General features: G+C 36.8%; 1 protein-coding gene across 1 annotated transcript in view; it reads right to left on the bottom strand.

Moving 5' to 3' along the window:
* Positions 1-3,858: 3,858 nt before the first annotated feature.
* Positions 3,859-23,062, bottom strand: part of TMCO3 (transmembrane and coiled-coil domains 3) — a 31,919-nt gene continuing 12,715 nt past the window's right edge. Inside the window, exons 6-13 of the mRNA XM_017817319.1 lie at positions 22,328-22,420; positions 20,955-21,141; positions 19,901-20,018; positions 19,144-19,339; positions 13,163-13,313; positions 6,540-6,619; positions 5,880-6,029; positions 3,859-4,287 (exon numbers count right to left, since the gene is read on the bottom strand). Of these exons, the coding sequence (XP_017672808.1) occupies positions 4,174-4,287; positions 5,880-6,029; positions 6,540-6,619; positions 13,163-13,313; positions 19,144-19,339; positions 19,901-20,018; positions 20,955-21,141; positions 22,328-22,420 (1,089 nt within the window). The 3' untranslated portion in view covers positions 3,859-4,173. The remainder of the gene's footprint in view (positions 4,288-5,879; positions 6,030-6,539; positions 6,620-13,162; positions 13,314-19,143; positions 19,340-19,900; positions 20,019-20,954; positions 21,142-22,327; positions 22,421-23,062) is intronic.

Consider the following 23,062-nt stretch of genomic DNA (forward strand, 5'->3'; position numbering starts at 1 on the left):
ATCTCTGAGCACACTCTTCTCAGGCATTTTGGAGCTTTAGGACTTGTTTTGTGTTTGTAGTGTGGGAGGCTATTCCAGTTCACAACTGTTTTCTAATGGGCTGCCTCCCCCTTTTCAGTATGGTTGAAGAGGAGAACAAATCATAACTTTAAACAGCATCAGTATGACAGACTGCATGACAGACACAAGGGAATTATTTCAAGAGGTCATCTAGTCCACAGACTAGACCTACAGCAGATGCCAGAGGACACGCACATGAACATATTTTGACCTTCATGCCTCAGAACTGGAAGCCATGCAATCTGAACAGAGTGATCTGTGCAAGCTCTTAATTAAAGACCTAGTACCAGCTGACAAGTTTGTCAGCATCTGGCCTCCTTGGGACATAGCATCTCCCAATTCTCAAATTTCTGATCTATTTTAGGAAATAAAAAATACCGCTCGGTACCATAATTTTGAAAGTGTTACCACTCCTGGATCTAGGTTTTGTCCCAGAAGGCAGGATCAGTTGTCCCTAAGCCACTCCGGTCACACTATTGTCCAGTTTGTTTCCTCCAGCAATCAGGACATTTTCCTAGTCTCCACTATCCTTACTTAAACTGTTAAGTCCCACCCAGCAGTGGTAGTTCCTCAACAGAGGCAGAGAGAAAACTCAAGGAGCACAACTCCCGGCCTACCAGGTAAAGCTGGTAGAGGTATACCTTTCCCTTTGGCCTTTTGTTTCCTTTGGGGTGGGGTGGGCCACATCTCCCAGCCCTTAGGACATCTTGCTGCTCTTCCTTCTTCACTAGTTTTGTTGGCTCCCTCATTGTCATCAACAGTGGATGTCTGGTACTTGCTGCTCCTTACAAGCTATTGTGTTTCCCACAAAGTAGTAATGCTCTTAGGGTAGCTTTGCCTCCTGTCACTCGGGGATCCCATTTCCTCCCCCTTTGGCACTAACCACATACTGGAATACTGCCATGACTGGTTACAGAGCAGAACTACGGATTCCTTCCCTAGACAAATCCCATGAGTGCTTTTGTGGTTAGACTGTTCCTGGATTCATTCCAACAGGCAGCAAGACCATACTAGGCTTCTCACCTCCTCCATCAAGCATCACCATACAGCACTATTCTGTCATGCCAGGCACCCTCTACACTTCTTCCCACAAAGCTGAGGATGTCCAACCCTAAAACAAGTGAACTACAAGGCATCGTGAGGATGCTTTCTCCTCATATTTGAAAATTAGAGGAAATATGAATTCTTATGGTTTTTGAAAGGCTACATAGCCCCATGGACTAGGCCACCATGACCGCATTCCTTGAGCCATCCTAGACCCACGCCAGTCAAGCTGCAAGAACCCACCTCACAGCTCCCATGAGATGCCTTCCCACTGAAGAATGGAAGCCACCTGCTCTACATGGGATAAGCCACAAATATCACAGAATCACAGAATATGCCAAGTTGGAAGGGACCCACAAGGATCATCAAATCCAACTCCTGGCCTTGCATGCCCAAGAGTCACACCATGTGCCTGAGTATCATCCAAACACTTCTTGAACTCTGTCAGGCTTGGTGCTGTGACCGCTTCCCTGGGGAGCCTGTTCCAGTGCCCAACCACCCTCTGGGTGAAGAACCTCCTTCTAATATCCAACCTAAGCCTCCCTTGACACAATTTCAGGCCATTCCCTCAGATCCTGTCACTGGTCACCACAGAAAAGAGATCAGTGCCTGCCCCTCCTCTTCCCCTCATGAGGAAGTTGTAACTGCAATGAGGTCTCCCCTCAGTCTCCTCCAGGCTGAACAGACCAAGTGCCCTCAGCTGCTCCTCACACGGCTTTCCCTCAAGGCCCTTCACATCATCGTTGCCCTCCTTTGGACACTCTCTAATACCTTAATGTCTTTCTTATATTGCTGTGCCCCAAAACTGCACACAATATTCAAGGTGAGGCTGCACCAGTGTGGGTCCATATATACCAATCTGAACCCACAAAAGGAAGAGGGAAAGGGCTGACAAAGTATAAGCACAGCCCACACTTCCAGCTTTTAAACTGCTTTTGTTCCTTTATCTTCACGAGGAATAATGATCAAGGGTAGCAATGAAGTGATAACATGAAAGAACTCAAATTTTCAGAAAACCATGCAAAACAAGCAAACGGTTACATCCATGTCCAAAACAAATCAACAAAACAAAAAAGATAAGCTGAATGAGTTGCAAGTCAAGCACAAAGCAGATCCTTCCTTTTCATTCCCTTTAAGCTCAGCTTTTCCATAGAAATAACCTCTCATCATTTATGAGGTTTCTGCTCTGTATCAGCTTTTCTGTATTCAAATGATGCTGATCATTAGCCAAATGAATGAGACAGAACCACTGACCAACAAGCTGAAACAAAAATTTCAAGAAAAGACCTCCTGTTCTTCGAGAAACCTTCAAGAAATCAGTTTCAAGTTTCTTTTCCGTTACTCATTCATTTTATTTAAACCCCCCCTACTTTATTTTATAGGGCAGCTTTCTCCTCTGCATTTGTCAACTGTTCTGTGATAACTTTTGAAACCATTCAAGGGAAGGTGGAATTGACATACTTTGTAAAGCATCAGTGCCTGGAGAGAAAGCTCCGAATCCAGTGAGGAAGAACTCAAATATGATGAACTCTACCCTGTCCTACTAGTTCGTACATACTCCAGTCTAGTCCCACCTGCATTTATTAAGTCCAGCAGATGTCAAAGAAAACACAGGAGGAAACTGAGGCTGCTATAGGGTAGAGGAAAGAAGTGTAAAGCACACAAATCCATCTAAAGCTTTGTCTTGCTACTTGGAGGACAGTTTTCATTTTAATTCATAATTTCAACCTACCTAACATGCATTTTTCTAACCATTTTGTGGGTATCAAAGTTACTTCATATGACACTACAATACTGACCTGAAGTGTTAATGTATCTTAAGTATTGGTTTTAGCAGATAAACCTCAAATGATTCCTTAATGTTCTGTCTGAATATACTATAGTTTATGAGTAAGCTCTCTCTATGACACTTAAAGAATGGACTTTTACAAGGTTTATCTGACTACATACAACATTTTAAAGAAAAGCACATTTAAGATCACATTGATTAAGATCACACTGTTTTCTAAAATATCATGATATTTTAAAAAGACTAAGAATTTATTCAATGTAAATGCAACTTATAAAGTTGTGGAGTTGCAAATACACATTCAGCCTTCCATTTCTAGTTTTCTGCAAATTAATTTACTTAAAATAATTTCAAACCTAATATAGTGTCAAATAACATCCAACCTCCAAAGTTACAGAAGTGAGATTTTTCACATTGCTTAAAATTAGACTTCCCAGTTTTTACCACATTTATTTTTGAAAAACAAAGGAAAAAAACCTGTAAACCATTACTTAACAGCAGTTAGCAACAAGAATGGGTGACAACTGTCAGTCTGCAAATGTAAGTTATGCCCTTTCTTACTGTCAAATTTTAGTTCAAGTATGTAAATAAATACAAGAGCTAACACAAAATTTACCACTGTAAGAAAATACATTATGTGCTGCATTTTGGAATAAAGTATCATACAGTACTGGCTGCATCATTTGGAATATATAATTAAGTGCTTGGAACTGACGCGAAACAGTTAAAACTTTTCTTTATGTAGATGACTACTCTTTTACTCACCATTAGAAATTTGTTTTGTAATTAATTTTATGCTGCTATATTAAACTCCTAAACGTGAAAATGACTCAAGTCATTTAATAAAAGATGATACCATAGGCACCATAATATATATATTTTTTTTCTTTTTAAACAAAATCTGGTGATGAACCAGCATTAACAGGATGAAAATTAAAAGGCACATTCAGGCAAAAAATAATCAACACAGTTTGCATGATGTTATATTTTAAAAAAATAATTTATGATCTGAATAATAGATTGGATCGGAAACAAATATTCTGGCAGACTTCAATCTGTCAGAGAGAAATAAATTTTGTAAAAGGTGTGCAATTCAAATGACAAATATTTTTTAGTGTTGAATTTTGTTTTGTTTTAGATCAGTATAAGGCTCATGACCAAGTGCTTGCTAAGAGGACTGACTACTCAAAATGTCTTGTTTCCCGACTGCATAGAAATACAATGAGCAATGAGGATATTCCTTGCAAGAAGACATATTCTTCTATATGTGCAAATCCTAATCAAGTACTTGAGCGTCTTTCAGGTCTCGGAACACATTTCATAATCGCAGCTCTCCACAGGGCAGGGGCAAGTAGAAGGCTTAGAGTAGTTACACTCAGAATAAGCAGATAGACCTGCAAAAGGCAAATAAAAGCCATTATGTCTCTTGGTTACATGACAGTACTAAGAAGTGACTAGAAGTTTGAGGAGACCACACTCTTCTGGACAGTATTTTTAAGAGACTTCACCTGTGTTCATAACAAACTTTGTGTATTGCTACGAAAGCAAACAAAAGCATGCTCAAATTATCTTAATTATGCATTTACCTGGTTTGAAAATACAATTACAAAAACACCATTGTGAGCTTATAGAAAAACAATTGTTCATATATTTAGTTAAGAGATGAATTTTGAAAGTTCAGTATTTGCTAAGAAGTTGAAGGCCAAATATCACTTTATTTAAAACAGAACAAAAAACCACACCCCACCCCTCCAAACTATTCTGGCTTAATGATATAATGGCAAAGTTCACTACTATTCTACACTGAAAAGAGCAAACTAACATCCCTTTAAGTCATACTGCACATCTTCTGAAAAAAAAGATCTTAACTACATAGTCTGAATGAGTCTTAGAACACAGTGGCAGGAAGTAAGTTTTGAGGTCCCAAGCAGAAGAATGACTTTAGGAAATTTCAGAGCTATATAAACCTATACAGTAGATAATTATGTGAGAGCAGAAAAAAATGAAAGCCTAAAAGCCCTCAAGCTCAGTGGGTGGCCCCTAAACTGGTTCTGTGATCACGTACAGAGATCTTGAAACTCTATGCAAACATGCAATATTTGTAACTCCTAATCATATGCAGGAGTGAACATGAAAATGAATCACCTTTACCTAAAAGTGAACAGCATTGTGTAAGTTTTTCACACATGCTTTATTTGGAATTGGTTCCAGCATTATACAGCCCACTTGCTCACACAATGAAAAGCTCTGAGCACCAGCAGAGTATTTTTTGTAAGCAGGAGCACAGACAACAAAGCAGCTAGCACTAGAAAGTGAGGTCACTTGTTGTATCTTTGTAGCCATAATTTACTTAATTTCACAAAGCAGACTTCATCTTCAAAACAAAATAACATTCTCAGCTTCAATATAAAACTAAGTTTAAGGCTTCTTTCCTGGGGATTCTTTTAATGACTACTGAAAACATTGGTTGTTTCTTCTGTAGAGGATCTAAAATGAATAAGCTTTGCAAGAAAAACTAATTACAAGTTTATTGCTTACAGTAATTTCCACATCACGATATCTGCTCTCTAGTTCTTATTTGCTGGTATTTCCTTCTTCAAATCCTATACTCTATACATATCCTATACCTTGTTCTGTATCAAGATTTTAAAAGCAAAGCCTTCTTATTCTTAGTGACTCAGATGCTATCTCCAACTCACTGCTTAGGTAAATAAAGAAGTTGTAAGTGAGAGCAATTAAGGTAAAGCATTTATAACTAAGCTATTTAAAATATTAAAGTACAATATGAAACAAATAAAAACAGCACTAAGAAACCTGTCAGGGACATACAAGTATCCACTTGTACGGGCTGATTCTATTTGTTAACAGTTGAGAGATGTCACAAAATTGGAGTCTATTGGTATTTCAAATACTGGGATTTTGTATTACAGTTTAAGTTATTCAGGTGCAAAAAATGAAGTTAATAAGTATAGAACACCTTCCTTACCTCCCGAGATATGATCCCTGCTCTGCGTGCTCTACTTCCCAGAACAAAAGAGAATTCGCTGACTTGTGCCAGTCCTGCTGAGACAATCCACTTGATATACTGGCTGGTCTTTGGAAGAATCAGAGAAAGGACAAGCACTGCCAAGACAAACTTTAAAAACAGGTTTTTTGGGGTTCTTGTGGGTTGTTTTGTTTTGTTTGTTTAAATAAAAAAAATGCAATAAATAAAATAGTACGAACTTTGTAAGATATATAGCATCAAATACAGTAATTCTGGACATAACATAAAATAATGGACTTCTAAGTGTGTCTTCTGTATTAATGTCAAAAGAGACAAATGTACACTGAACGGTAAAAAGTAGTATTGTGTTTACTATAATAAAAACACTTGATAACTGTCACAAATTCCAAGCTAGATAAACAGACACTTCACCATGTGTAACTTACTTTTAACATTACTTTTTTTTTTTAATACCCTAAGAATATTGTATCAAACTGTATTCTAATCAGTAAGATTCCTCCAAATACAGATTTACAGTAATACTCTCTGTTAAATCAGATTTTCAGTTCTTGCATAGAATTTTCTTTAGGGTATGAAGCACAAAGATTATTCAGATTATTAAAGATTAAAAAGATTTTTAAAAAGAGTAAAAGAAATTACCTTCATTATGACCACAGACAATGTAAGGAATAGCAAAACTGTGAGTTCATATATTACAAATGTGGGGAAAACATGAAGTCCTAGAAGGAAAGAAAACAATATTTCAAAGTTTGAGGCCAATATCTTATGATGGTAATTTTCTAGGTTAATAATATATGGAATTGCAAGACTGTATTCTCAAAACTAACCAAACAGAAAGCCTTAACAGCCTTAACATATCTACCAACTACTTGATCACTAAATCCCTAACTACCTACTTGATCATAAAAGCATTTCCTGCATTATCCAGCCATTTTTCATTTGGAGGGGTTTAACACAAGCCATATTCCCAATTGAGTTAAGTTGTATATGAGTGACCCACAAGCACTTTCATTTATAAAGTTTTCTGCCTTCCACACCAGTCAACAATACAGAATCTGAAATGAAACTCACCTCTAATGAAAGCTATAAAAATCCTGCAGGAAAACAATTCCATTGTTCTGCACAGTCATTGTAATGTTTTTCTAGTCATTTACCCTTTTTGTATGGTATGGTAACAGACTATTACTGTGGGAGGAACATGATATTCAGTATTTGCATAGACTATAGATACAACAGAAATTGAAACTATTTTTGATTACATGACCCTCACCTGCAAACACTAAAAGTCACCTGAACTGGAAAAGACACTTAGACTGAAATCAGGTAAAGCCATAAACCCCTGAGCATGGTTTAACAATTAAGGAATTACATACAAACCCATTGTTCTGATGTTGTTGTGTTTTTTTGTGGGGGTGGGGTGTCTTTTTGAGGTTTTCTGCTCTTTTTTTTTTAAATTTTAATTCGGTAATTATATGAAGCAAGATAACAAGAACCACAAAGAACACAGAAATTTAAAACTAAATCTTGCTAATATTAAACAACAACAACAAAAAAAAGTATTTGTTGGAGAAGTCTTAGAGTCACTGAGCAATTATCTTACTCACAGCTGACTAAATCCATTTTTTCCTCAGAGAGTATGAGGAAGTTTTGCAGGCAAACATAACTGTGCATCTTTGGAAACTCATTCCTTTTTCATAAAAGCTTCTAAAACCAGAAAGCAAAATAGTGGTGGTGTTCCTGATAAATCCATAAGAGTTGGCAGTTCTCCAACCCAATTATTTCTGGTGAAGGACAAAAATTTAGCTTTCTAAAGCAGAAGGCACGTAAATCAATGCTGTAACTTCTTTTTTTAATGCAAGACAAGGTTTCACTAATTTTCTCTGCCCTGTAGCAGTGCAGAGCCAGAACTATAGAGAACCAAGAGTTGTCATCTCTTGCAGACTGTGCAAGAAAGTTGCTTATAGTAAAGTCACAATGTTTTGTCCATACGCTCATTCTATTGTGGATGGAAATATTCTTCAAGTACATCAGAGATATTTATATGAGTACCACCCAGTCAGCATTTACACACCCCATTTTATTTCTTAATTTTCTTCCAACTACTGAAGCGCAAATGCAAAAGACTATCAAAGTAAGAGGAGAAATGGCAAAATAAGAGATGAACACCACACCAAAAAAAAAAAAATCTGCATGTATGCAGAGATGCACAAGGAGGGGCAAGTAGTTTCTCTGTTTTCACTGTGTATCACATGCACAGTGCTCATTCACCTTTAGGCTGACCTCAGAAAACACATGAAAAGCAATCAGAGAAATACAGCCCATAGCAATGGCATGTTAGATAAGAGGGCCAACTCTGACACATCTAGAACTGAAGGTTTCTGAGGAGGATATAAATATAACCTAGTGCTCTCATCACTCCTGATGGAACTACCTGTTTACTTCTGGAGCAGGCTGAAGTCCATTTGAACTGCTGCCCATGGAGATTTATTGCTATATTCCAAAGACCTAAGGCACAAACTACAGCAGATTTCTATACCAATCCTGTGGAGGTAACTGTCTGTGAGGTGAAGCAAGCCTAAACTTGTTGCATACACTATTCTGAGTAGACAAATCAAACAGACATATTTTCTTTTTGTAGGAAATAGATCCCATCATAGGAGATTTTTATGGTCATTACAGACCTTTGCCCCAGTCCCAGATGAAAACCTAGGATAAGGCCAGAACTCACACGAGACTCCTGTACGAGCATGTGAAGCCTTCCTGACAACACAAACGTCAACAGAAAGACTAACTTCACAGGCAGAAGGTGCACAAATATTAGCATTTATTGCAATGGTTTTGACCAGATTTTGTGACTAAAATGAAAGAAATGCTTCGAATAATTCAAAAACTTCAGCAGTGTTATCAGGTAGCACATGGCACGTTGGCCAGCAGTCAGTAGCTAGGATAACACTTAGGTCCACCTTTACAGAGCTGACCATAAGCGTCCAGACTTTAATTCTAAGCAGTGTTCTGAAAGAGCTGGACCAGAGGCCTAGGGGTGACCTTGCATCAGTGGCAGGCCAAAAAGCACAGTTCACTCATGTAAGTTGGTATGTGTTATTCTGCGGACAATTACAGGCAAGATTTTGCACATCCTTTTTATAAGTGCTTTTTTCCTTAACAAGTAAACTCCCTCCTTCTCTGATTAGACAGATTCTACCAATCTGCTGGATGGCTGCCAAACAGCATGTGAACATCCAAACGTCTTGACCACATCCTGGTAGATCCAACATAAAGAAAAGGAATCTTGGAGATCCTTGATGGCAAACACTATTACAAAAACCAGAACTCTGTGGGTCAAACTGGAGCCAGCAGAATTAATTCTGACACATCCTCAAGACAGGACATCACTCAGAAAAATCATGTTAGCTGTGCATTGGGATGCTGTATCTACTAGGAGTCTTAATGAACATAAGATCATAGCTAGCAAATGCAATAAATGCTACAGCCCTGGCTAGATCACTAAATAGCAGAGGGGAAAGTCAACATTCTTCATCTTTCTGCAAAAGGGAAAGTCCTTTTCATTCTAAAGTCAGTTCTGAGAGCCTGAAATCTCCAAGTTTCATTGTGCAGGAAAACAAAGCAGTAGAGCTAGATGGATAAGGAAAGGCAATGCATGCCACCTAATGAATTCCAATTGGGATCTTCCTTTGATTTTTCTCAAATTCAACAGAAATGTTAAGAGGTTTATCAGAGAATACTTGTGTGCATATCTGTTCTGGACAGTGGTGGTGCTGACAGTGGCAGCAACACCTGTCTTCTGAAGAAAAAAACCATGTTGTGAAAGGGTTTTCAGCATCTTGAATTCAGGGTCCAACACTGAGCACAAGATTTACCCAGAAGGGAAACATGGAGCCTGGCGAGTGAGTACATCTGCACAGCACACCGGGAATGCACAACTTCTGTCAGCCACTGGAAGTAATCTGCCTCCTCATCAGTGGCAGAGAGGGTCCCGATGCCCAATTTCAAACTCCATATGCCTTGCAGACTAACAAAAAAACGGGATGTTGGAGCTTCTTTAAAAAAGTCAAACACTCTACTTTTCTAAAAAGCTATCAAAACAAAATCAAATTACATAGGGGAAAGATCTGAGTACCAGGTACAAAAACAGAAACGAGTTAGGAAGTTCTCAAGATGTGGCTCTAAGGGATTGGTCCAAATTTTCTCTCAAAACTATCAGTGAGGACAGAGACGAACAGAAACCTTCTAAGCTCAGCAGAGGTTAGAGAGCCAGAAACCTTGAAGAACATACAGAGGCCTAAATGAATATACAGACAGCGAGTAACTCCAAGTGCAGCTGTTAATGCCTAACTGCAAAGGTGTGTTATTCCCACAAATGCACCCAAGCGCACATTTGAGAGCAGTGCCATTACACAGGTCAAGCTAAGGGCAGGTCCACTGTTATAGGTACCACATGAACAAGTACTGTTCATCTCAGCTTTTAGGCACCAAAAAGATTTTTGTAGTGAGAACAGAAAACAGGCATTTAAGACAAGCAAAACAGGAATGACCTTTTCCAAATGACATATTTACAGTCGCTTTTCAATTAAGTTAAAATATTTTATTTGTGTCTTTATTCTAGAAGGACCAGAAATTGTATTATATTACTGCAGTGGTGTACCACCCTACCTCAGGATCTCAAGTGTTTCCACTCTCTATAACAGGATGCTTGCTGCATATAGCAACAAACCTTCTCTTTAGCCAGGGGGGAAGAACCTTTCCCTGTGACCTTTACGTAATTTCATATAGTAAATCTCTACATCTTTATCATCACATCATCATGGCTGGGCTTCGCAAACAAAGATTTGGGAAGGGCTCTACCCACGTTTGTTACAAGCGCACTGGTGGCTAAAAAGGCCAATACGAGATAGACACGCCCGGTTGCAAAAGGCACAGCAGAAAGACTCCTTAGGAGATATATTCTGCAAGGCACGATTCTTTCTGCGTTGTCTTTTCTCCTCAAGAGTGATCCTGCATTTGCATGGGTGCCTATATAAGTAGAGAGCAAGCAAGAAGTCCTTAAAAAGAAATCCAGTAAGAAAGAAGTTTAAGGAATACTTTTTATTCTGCTCAGGTTTTCTTCGCAACATCACATCACTCCTTTTAGAACCTAGCTCCTTGCCACTCCATAGAATTTCCTGTTCAGACAAAATTTAAAAGTAACTGAAAGTAAAGGGGAAAGGGCAGGCTAATTCTTTTTGGGGGGGTGAAAGTGGATTTTGTTGGGGTGTTTTTAAGGATTTGGGGTTTTCTTTTTTTGTTTGGTTGATTTTTTTAACAAGGAAGCATTGACACATTTTGTCAGAAGCCTATAACATTGCTCATTTTTCTTTTTTTTAGCGGATTTTCTTCTGAGGCAGGATTAACACCTGTTTTCTGTAAAATCATAGAAACTTGTTAGGCAATTTTCTTTTCTTTCCCTTCTTGTAGTTAAAATGGTAACGACAGTTCAAAAGGTTTTTTTTTTAATTCTGTAACAGAATAACTGAATAATTTTCTTAGAGTACAATGCAGGCTATAGGGAGTGCTGCTAGCATACCAACGGAGGTCTTGCTATTTTTTGTACTCTAACAAAGTCTTATCTCTAGTCCTAATTTATGCAGCCACAAGAGTGTAGGACAGTATTTTTTTTTCAGTCCCTTGTAAAATTGATTTAGGGCTTATAACTACTTGTCATGCTTTGTATCCTTGATAACATTATCCACGTACCACCATCTTCAGTGAAACACATGAACAACTTACATCTGTGAGCATTTAGCAATTACTCATCCAACCTTGGCAGATATATGGGCCCAAGAGTTTTACCAAAGCTCACCACTTTCCTCTCATTATTAAAAATAAGTTATTCAAATAAACACATCTATTACTAAGTAATCTGACTGATTATCAGAAGCTATTATCATGGACTGGGTAAAAACAAAAACAAAAAAACCCAAGAACATCAAGACTGGCAAGCATAACTATTTCCTTTTTATTCTGCTAGACACCAACAGTTTTAGTTTCTGTTATGAAACAGTGCTTATCGAACAGGTATATAAGGAACTGCTTTAAAATTATGCCAATGACAGGATTTAACTGTAATCTGAATAAATACAAGGAGAGAAAAAGAACAATAAAAAACTTAAAATAAAACCAGAAGAAAACCCAAGGGTGGTCTTGAAAAAAAACCAAACTAAACTAAACCCAAACCCCATGAATTTCTGAGTAAGCATGGGTTGAAGGAAGTTGGATTTGTGCAGTGGGCTACATCCAAACCCTCTATCTTAGAGCGTGCAGAGCCCCCAACAGAGGACGTGCATCTCCTATATAATCCACAGGGAGACGGAAGTGCTTTCACAGGACCTGTCTCCTCATTCACCATACTTGAGCACTCCAGTTTCTTTCAGAGAAAGCGTACTGGGACATGTATGGACAGCTAGGAATGTAGCAGTTCAAAATGAAGCTACTGATTGACTGTAAATACTCTCAAGAGTTAACCTGTTTTGGGTAACAAGCACAATGAGTTACTCTCCTGGTTTTAGGCACCACTGCTGCATTTCAGTTGGCTTTCAGGTGGTCTGTGAGATACATCTTGTTCAATTATTTTTCCCTGTGTTGAGAACACAGGTCACATCTTCCTAACTAAAGGAACAAGAAGCTATAAAAAAGATTTGTTTCCATTATCATATCCTGCTTCTAGAGGAAACCAAGCCACAAGAACCTGAAAACTACTCTACCAATTGACTCAAAATAGTAATGCAATTTTAGTATAAATTACAAATATAGCTGCTGGGAAGACAGAAGAACATTCAAAAAACCAACACCCAAATCAAGACCTTCTTCCCTTAAAATTTTCAGTTACATATTTTAAATAGTATGAATTCAGAATTAACAATGAAAAACTGACATTAAAACATGACTTAAGAGTACAACATGGAAATGGCTTCTGAAACTAGATGTTACATTTAAAAGTAGTAACAAAGGCAAACCAATATTTTGGTCAGTTAGCAGTTTAGTATTTCAACAAAAGAAAATCTATCTCCTCCCCTCACATTGGAGACACCATTTTTTCTCCTCCCTCCCATTTTTGAGCTATGTTTTTATGTCTTATATATGTTGTATTTTATATATTTTATATTATATATTTATATATTGTATATATTTTATATATTATAGATATAACATTATTTAATATTATAGATATTATTAGATATTTTAACATAAGTTGTCTTGGAAGTTACCTATAGATGCAAAGAAAATGATGGCAAGAAAGTCACGTATTGGTTCAATACAGCACATAATCTCCTCAGTAACCATGTGACCCTGAGAAGAGATCAGAGCTCCGGCTAAGAAGCATCCCAGCTCCATTGAAACATCCAGCAGCTCTGTGATCTGTCAAGGAATAACAGAGAATCTATTGCTGAGTGACTGAGTAACTTTATATACCATTTAACAGTGAAATTATAAAACTGGACATTATACTGAATGTAGGAAATCACTGTCTTTATCCAAGTTCAACAACAAGTAGAATTCAGTGTATTTATTTCAATGTTCTGCAGTATTGTATTTATACAAAAGACTCACAAAATCAGTTTCCCCCTCCATGTTACCTCCTTCCCCACAAAAACAAAAATAAATTTCTTAATCTACACTAAGACTTTCTGTCACTCTTAAGGACACCATCTGATTTCACAACTGCAGGAGATACTATAAGAGCTTTGGAGTCAGGATTACATAATACATTGAGACTGAGAACTAAAGCAGTAAGAATAGGGTATTTTCCAGCTGTCAAACAAGAGGGAAAAATGAAAATCAAAGCTTATATTTGAGAGAATAGTCTCAATTTAGAAGTCTCAGGCATAAATTACATTTTATTATCATAAATGGTTTAAATGTGTCTGTGTGCTTTACTGAATAGGGGTTCCTTTAAGCGTGTGAAGTAAAGTGCTGAAATGAAGCACAATATCGCAATATCGGCTTGAAAGAATTCAGACTGCTTCATTCTTTTTTAATATTTTAATGCAGTACTAGAAGGAAGAGATTAAACACATGTTAAAAAGCTAAACTAAAAACAAAGCAATTGCTTAAGGCAATGCTTGGAACGATAAAAGAAAAAAAGCGAACAGCACTTCTGGTGGGTATAAAGTATGTTTTATAATAAATACTTTAAAACCATGCTGCTGTAGGTGGTCATCTTGCTGAGAAAGTACAATGCTATTAATACTAATAGAACATTTAAAACGGAAGACTTACTTTCATACTAATTTAGATTAAGCAGCTATAGTACATTTATGGACACCATTCATCGGATCTTTAACGGTGTTATACTGTAAGTTATGAAACTATAACTCAAATGTCTTGAAAGTAATGGAGGAGAGCAAAAGACAAAATAAACGAGTCTCCAAGCTGTGCATAAAATGCCACCCAAAAATAATCCCCAGACTTTTATGTATTGAAGTACTAATGCCTGAATGATCATCACATAACTACATTTTTGATAAGTCTGTAATTTATTGCAAGACATTTAAGGAAAAAAATTGGTTCTGTCAACTAATATCAATAGTTGCTGATCAGGCAAAACCAACAAAATAATCTTATAATGTTATTCTCATTCTAAAACAAAAGGAATTTCAGTGCTTGCCACAACAATTTGAAATTGTAAGAGGGAAGAAGGCAATATATACATGAAAGGCTTTAAAATCACCAAGAGATGAGTAAAATAAAGGAAATAGTTATGAATAGAAAACACTTAAGTTGTTCTCAATCATACATTAGTTGTTTTAAAAGTCACATAGCTAATATTTTAAGGATTCCCATATACATGATTATGTTACCATATAAGAAGAGAGCTAGCATCTCTTGTACCAGAATTGCATGATACTGAACTATTATGAGAATCACTCTTCAAGCAAGGAACAATTTGAGTGTTGGACTTGATGATCTCAGAGGTCTTTTCCAACACGGTTGATTCTATGATTCTATGAAAGAAACATGTTTCTTCAGAAAGCATCAGACATAACTAGAGCAAACCGTATATCTATCTGGGAGTTTGCTCCCACAGCATAAAATCTGAATTACATTCCTTCGCTCTGTGGCAAATCAAGTATGAGCCCAAGGGCCTGGTAGAAAAATAGGCAAAATTTGCTATTTCTTGTTTAGTCTCTGGGTACTACACAGCTTCAGGTCTACAAAATCTACAGGTCACTCTACACACTGAAAAGTGTGAAGTTGGATGAGAGCGCAAGAAAAGAACCAACAATTACGTATTTTTCTTAACCCTATCTCCCCTCCTCCAGTCTGTTCTTCAGATTTATATGTATACAGAGACTCCTTTTACAATTCCCATCTTGGTCTCTAGTTGATCAGTAATATAACCAGTAAGTAGACACACTTCCTCAGCTAAAACTGTAGCATCAGGGTCTGTCATGTATAATGTATGGGCGCACATGCACAGACACACTGGAGAGGGTTTGTTTTACTGGCAGAAAGGCATTCTCAGCAGAATTTTTTAGATAAGCAAAATTTGGAAAGTATTTCACATTTAGTATTCCCTCTGTGCTTGCATCACTTTTAAAGTTTTCCTTTTACCAAACACGGCTCTAACGATTGCTAATCTCTGGGCTTTGCACTGTCCTTTTCTCAACTCTTACATTACAGAAAGCTTTGTCAGTCAAAATTACATGAAAAGTTTTGGCAATTTCCATGTTTTTTCCCCAGTACAACCTAGTTTTCACCTGTTTGCGAAGGTCTCATTTTATCCTAATTCAGAAAGGATTGCTTTGCTATCACTAGAATATTAGATTTTTATGTTCAAATGTTCTATCACAGCAATAAATAAAGAAATAAACATTACTGCTGTAACATGTTCCAGTTGAACCTCAACCATCTGTTCAGCAGTTGTTTTGCTCATATGCTCTAAGAGTGTCTATCTTATTGCTACTCTTTAATCATCATAGAAGCTTAATGAATATGGTAAGCCAGTAAAATTAAAGAGAATCTCGATGGAAATAAAGGTATTAGAATTTCAGGCTTTAGTAACTTAAACCTGCTCAAGAGTAAAGAGGTGAATTCTAAGCTTGGATTTTAAAGAAGTAAAGCTGTAATGGAGATGGAAACAATTTTTAGTGAACCTTGGAAAAACTCCATCTCAATTATATTTTAAGAAATAATTAACTAGAATATTTGAAATTAAAGTTCTTCCTTAATCTTCTCCTTCTAATTGATAGAAAAGAGTTCATAAGCAGGTTATGAGCCATTGAGAAGTGCTCCAGGCAAGCAAAGAATGACATTCCCAATATTAGCAATGATATTCCTAAGACACTGCAGGAAAAAATATGTACATTTTCATACATAAAGTACTGTAATAACATAGCTATATTTTCTTTTTGTCTTTTTGGTACATAAAGCAAGCTGGCAATTTCCCTCCAGTTGCACAATTTTCGTCATAATGTTTCTGTGCATAGAGAACATGAAAAAGCAACATTACACCAGTGAATGCTCTGGCTGCAATATTCTTCAGCTCATTGTGGTAAATATCTCGACCTAAAAGTACCAGTCGAGCCATGGATCCTGAATGGTCGTATTGAAAACCATAAGCAAGATTTGCTTTTTATGTTGCGATTCAGAACAGTTCTCCAGTTAAAACAAACCACCAACCACTATCTGCACAACTTAAAAGCTTCAAAAGGAGATGCTGAAAGCGTAACAATGATCTACTAAACCTTCATTACTGATGGCAAGATTCAAAGATGGACAACTGTGTCTCTCAGCTATACTTTTATAGGACTGGCACTTGACACAAACTCCCCCCACACCTGATCTGCCAAACTAGTTGAGAGACAAAAGGGAGGGGAATTCCAGTTATTTCTGAGAACACTGGGAATATAAAGAGGTATCTTAAGCTCCAAGTCTTCGTAAAATATCTCATATTTGAGATGCACTGCTTTAACTTAGTTTACCAAGAGATGTATTTAAGATGTAATGAGTTGCAATGTTATCCAAGTGAGTCAAGCAGTTCAGAAATGCTCAGAAGTCACTATCATACAGGAAGCTCCTCAATTGACAGGATAATCCTTACAGCAAAATTGCTTACTCACACTGCAGTGTAGGAACCTCTTCTGTCCTATCTTCCCTCTTGTTTTCCCATACAGAATTTGTTGTTATTGGTAGGGAAATGACAATTCTTGTTTAATTAGTCATGGGAGATTTTTCAAACACAGGAAACAAGTAAAATAAAATAAGTTTATATATAATGTGCATTACATGTGCTAGTGTTACAGATTAATCCAAATACAGAAGAAAATTAGGTGGCCCCAGAATTCCAGTCAACACTGAAGCACATAATAAGTAACTGTACGCATGAAGCAGGAATACTGTATCATACCTACCCTCTTTGTCATGTATTGGAAAGGATTTGGCCTGCAGATTAACCTGCATGCTAAGAGAGTGAGTTAAAATATCTTATTTACAATCATCTCTCAGATTTTCTAAATGGAGCTGTCTTTGGTCAAGGCCACCAAAATAAGCACTCTCTTATTTCTCTTCTACAAATTCAAAAGCTTTTTTTAGATTACACCAGCATAGAAAATTCTGTGTTTGCAGATTAATTATACCAACTCCTTTAATACTTAGGCTTGGTTTTCCCAGGAAAAAGATCTTTGGAGGAACCACTACAGTTTAATTGTTATTCTTCCTGGCACCCAAAAACTTTAATTTATCCTTTCCAAAGACATGCAGCAAATTAGATTTCCACCCCTCATCCTATGTTTTTATTCCTGACGTAGTAGGGGCACCTATACCAATAAAAAGATTTGTTTTCCAGAAGATTTGTTTGTTGATCTGTTCAACTAGACAACCAAATACTTTTTTTTTTTCAGTCTGTGTGTTTAAACCACAACCTGTAGCATTACTATAATGAATGTATCTGTGTCAGTGAATATCAAGCATCTCAACTGGTTTACTGAGGTTACCTGCAGTATCCTTTGTACTGTTCCCTTTGATACATTATTTATCAACTCTAACAGGAAAATTGTTGAAAATGCTGAAGAAGCGTTCTGGTTCTGCAGTATAAATCCAACACACTCAAACATATTCTTCCCCCAGGTTTGTGTTCCCACATGTATTATGTAAAGTCATATAGACAAGCTCCTTGTTCATTTGACAGGCAATTTTGGTACAATACACCCAATTCAATCACCAGACTATGTAGGTCATGTTCTTAATGGAAGTAAAACTGCTTCTAGATATCATCATATTTTATGCAACTTTGTGATTTGGTTGCTGGTTTTTATTGAAGTTCTACGAATGTAATGTCTGCTAGTTAGAAAGTAAAAAGGAAAAACTAGTTTTGTTCCTTCTCTTATTAGATGCCACACTTGGAATATGAATAGCTGTTTAGAGCAATGACATTTTTAACCTGTACAACAGAAGTCAACAACTGTAAAGCTATGCTCTCACTAACTTCTTTTTGACCTTCCTGAAGGAGGTCAGCTTTCCCTGTTGGACTGTAGTAACTAAGCTAACACCCCTAGAAAAAAAGGTGCAGGCACAGGAATATTTTGGCTTAATTATTCTCAGAGGACATAATCTGCACATTCAGGATAATGGAGTTTCAAACCCACAACATTATCAGCAACTGTCACATTCTGTTCTCCAGCAGTATAGTTTTTCAGAGGGCTGAAACATGAGAGAGAAACAAATAGAAGGAAAATTCAGGGGCAAATGAACCAAACCCAATAGGGTTATTAAAATCTATGATCCTTGAGGCATTTCTCTACTTTCTTAAGTTCATCCCAAACTGTGTATCCCACACAAAAAGAAAATTATTTTATAATAAAAACCATGTTGACAATTTGTTATGAAGATATTTGTGAGCAAATGTCACAATCAGGCATTATCAGTATCTCAAAACCCATCCTAAATTATTTTCAAATGCAAGAAGTAGCCCAAAATTAAAACTTGGATCATTATTCCTAAACTGGCTGTATTAAAAGCTAACAGCAGAAGTTCAGCAGATTGACATTCAAATTTTATCTCTTCTTACTCATCTGTGCTGGAATGCATGAATCATCTGCACATTTGAGGGTTGTTTTAAAACATTTTAAACTCAAATAATTAATTACAGAGGTACATGTATATGCAGTAACAGTAAGTGCAATGGCTTTGATAGTGATGCAGTAAAGTATCGCATGTATAAAAATGTTTAATTAATTTAAAAGATTACCGTTAACATAAGGAAGGTGAATGCAGTTATTCCTAGAATGAGGATTTCTTTATTCCCTTTGCTTTCTGCGTGCAACTTGCGATAATACGGTCCTATGAGATAAGTCTTTATAACAAGACATAGAAGAAAAACAGCGGCCAAAGAAAAGAGAATTTGGCCAATCAGTATCAGTATTCTCAGTATTTCCTTGAAAATGCTGGAAGAGAAGAACAAACAAAAAGTTTCTTTCAAGTGCTCTCATATTTCCCAACCAGTTCCCCTTAACTGAAAAGATCTAATTTTGTAAATGTTCCAAACTGAGTAGCCACAGGAAGATATTTAAATACATTTGCAAACAAGATTAACACTAAATCTGCTGAGTGCCCAGTAACCTCTTTTACAACCTGGAATTTACTTCCATGTTGACTCAAAAAGATTTTTGTTGACTGATCTCCAAGGTAAGCCATCAGACTCAATAATGCTATCACACAGTCTTTGACAAAAACATGCCCTGGGGGAATAAAGTAACTTTTTTTTTTTTAAAATATCAAACTTTTCACTACAAATTATAATTATCACACAGGACTAAGGCTGCTAGGGCAAAAAGAATATTTTCATACAACGTGACAAGTAGAAACAGTAAAGGAAACTCGCAGGAACGGAGTGCCTATTTTTCATGGAACTGACATTAACTGTAGCGCTCTCAACATTCATATTGGCAATCTACAGACTGATTGCAAGGGGGGAGGTGGAGATCCATACAATAATTTTTCTTTACCTGGAATGTGTGCTCACTCCTGCTTGAATAAGTGTAGGCATGACAGCTATAAATAAACCAAGCTGCACATCCTGCATCACCAACATGCCAAGTAGTACGCTGCTGTAGTCAATATCCCCTGTACACCGGCAAAGCAGTCATGGAAACAGTCATTAGAGGCTATGAATGCTTGCAATGCTCAGAAATCTAGAGAAGGCTTAATCAAATGGAAGCCAAGTATAGCTCTTAATGGGGTGAAGGCCATTCAAAGCAGTCTGGGTTTTTTTCCCCACTAGTAGGTAAATTAAAATATATATAAGACATTAAAATACAAATAAAATATTCATGAGACTCCTGTTACACGATAAAAACATAGACTTTGCGTAGCAGTTAAGCACTAGTCATGCATTTAGTGAAACTTCTTTACTGAGAGCATACAGTTTTTAGAATAACAGACATGTAAGAGCCAGCATGTGTAAAATATACACTTTGAATTCTGGCATTAGAGTGAATATTCTAGAGGGTGGAGAATACTTTAATGCAGTTTATATAAGGGAGGTTTAAATGGAAGAAAGCAGGATGTCAAGACTTTTGAAAGGAAACATGTAGAAGTGCTTGAGAAGATAGCAATATGACCCTTGAAGGTAGTTATTTGAAGAGCTATTAGCTATGGAAGACCACCTGAACTGGTCTCTGTTGAAGAAGGATGTAAATTACTTAAATTAGCTTTTCTGCCCTGATGACAAACTGGTAGCAATGGTCTAATCTGGTAATCTCTTAAAAAGCTCAAGGATTACAGACCCTCAGTAAAGTCAGTTCTTAACATGGAGAGCACTGGTTGGGCTATACTGTCTTTCTCCAAAGAGGACTGGCTATGTAAAAAGCAAGAACACTTCCTAACGAGAATATACACAACACTGGCCAGTGTTAAACAAGGATGATCTCTTGTAAACCAGACTTAACAGTCCCTCTTGTTTTGGTTTTTTAACTAGTTTCTCTCATAATATTACGAAGTCAACTTCTTTCAGATTTTATTGTAGATACTACAGTAGCCCATATTTAAAGTCATGCATACCTTCTTTATCTCCTCGAACACTACCTGCAAGGAATCTTGACACCAGTGGTGTGCTTGATAAAGATAAACAAGTGGAAATGAAGACGCTCTGCGTTGGTCTAATTTGGAGCAAGTGCCCCCATAGTAAACCAAAGGCAATCATCAGAACTGTCATGTAGCAAGGTCCTTGCAAAGATATTTTCCATACCTGGGGACAAAAAAAGTTTTTATGATAAAGGCTGATGACACTTTTCTTCTCACCGCTAAGTTACAATGATTTTCATCACAAATAAGCAGTTAAAAATGCATGATTTGAGGCTGCAGTGCTGGGCCACAGAGGTAATGGTCTGTCACCCTGTACAATCCAAAACTCTGAAGTTATTATGCCTAGTAGACATTCTATATCGGAAGACTTATTACCAGAAATTAGGTAAATTTTCCAGAGCTCATGGACAAATTAGGGGCCAAAGCTCCAGTATGGGTTGATATATATTAAAAATTATCATGTGGAAGACCAGTTATTTGATGTGATTCTAGGATGGGGAAAAAATGGGTGTAGCAAAGGTAGTCACCAATACCAGCAACCTGTTCCAAATTCATGCACACACAACTCTGAAGCAGCAATTTACCTACTACAGTTTAGGAACTCTTGAATTACTAGTTTTTATCTTTGACTTTAGATGGACTAGAAATAGCAGATTAAGCTGAATGGTCAAAAATTTCAACACATTTCAATTAAAGTTTTTATAGTATCATGAACTCACAACCATCAGTTTAGGAACAAATCACACCATGCAATTCTTTACATACAGTCTGCACATGTTTTGCAGCAGTATTTTCCACTATTAAAATTCTAGCTGGTTTATGAGATAACTTTTTCTTTAAAATAAGACCAAAAAAAACTTGTAGCTTTTTGCTGAATCCTGATGGCCACATCATGTAATATTCCAGATTGTGTTAACATACTTGCTGAATCACTTTATTAGCCAGTAGAGCATGTACCATCAATTCAGTATGCAGTACTTAAACTGTTTGATTTTTTATAACAGGACTGGCAAACATCACTGGACACTTTGTAACAACAACTGCATGTTACCGCATGTCAAAATTAAGCAGAGATGGATTGTCATAAATTGTGAGAGACTAGTAATTAAACTGTTTTACAAAAATGAAGAGGAATAGCAAATGTAAGTTTTTTTAAACACTGAATAAATAATGCATTCTGTTCTTTCCAATGAGGTAAAGTGCAGAAGCAAATGTCATATTTGTCTTTTTCAAAAATGTACAAAGTTACACCAATATATCATAGGGAGAGTATAAAAATCTCAAACATAACTGATAACTGGAACATTAGCAATTAAATACTTTAATGTAGAGGTATTATGCAAAAATACCTTTCTTAGTCTTTCGGGAGAAAATTCCAGACCAACTAGAAAGAGAGTGAAGAACACACCAAACTCTCCTAATGTCTCCACCTGTACAATAGACTTAAAATAAAAAAAAAATTAAATAAATCAGTGCACAGCAGTCTACTTATAATACAAATTATAATTCCACTACAAAACAAATTGTTTCTCATTATGTTTCCATGGGTAGTTCACTTGCTGTAATATGACATCAGAAGTTCCTACAGCAACCTTAGGGTTCAAACATTTTTCCCATCACTTGGCTGATACTAGATGATAATTTGGTTGGATAGTGCTGGTCACACTAAATGCACATGTGCACTCATCTAGGTAAGCTTGTTGGCTGGATGAAAATGAACAGGTTATGTTTTATGCATGTACCATTAAATCCCCAAAGCTTGCACTCCAGAAGTTACTTCTTGCTAGTTATTTTGTCTACTGGTATAATCTTTCTGCTAGACTGTAGTTGCTGTTCTGCTCACCACCCAATAGACTGTACACATCCATCTCTCAGGCCAGTAGAACTACCAGCCTTTTCTGCTTTCAGAGAGAAGGGTGGAAAAGCAGGAAAAGTGGTTGTCTTCCTCATCATAGCAGAAAAATGGGGATACTTCTGGCTGGCAACTGGTCACCAGTGGTGGATCCTCAGGGTTCAGTTGTAGGGCCAGTTCTATTTTATATATATATATATATATATATATATATATATATATATATATATAT

Source organism: Lepidothrix coronata, unplaced genomic scaffold, assembly GCF_001604755.1.
Source record: "Lepidothrix coronata isolate B3197 unplaced genomic scaffold, Lepidothrix_coronata-1.0 Scaffold60, whole genome shotgun sequence".
NCBI classification, from domain to species: Eukaryota; Metazoa; Chordata; class Aves; order Passeriformes; family Pipridae; genus Lepidothrix; species Lepidothrix coronata.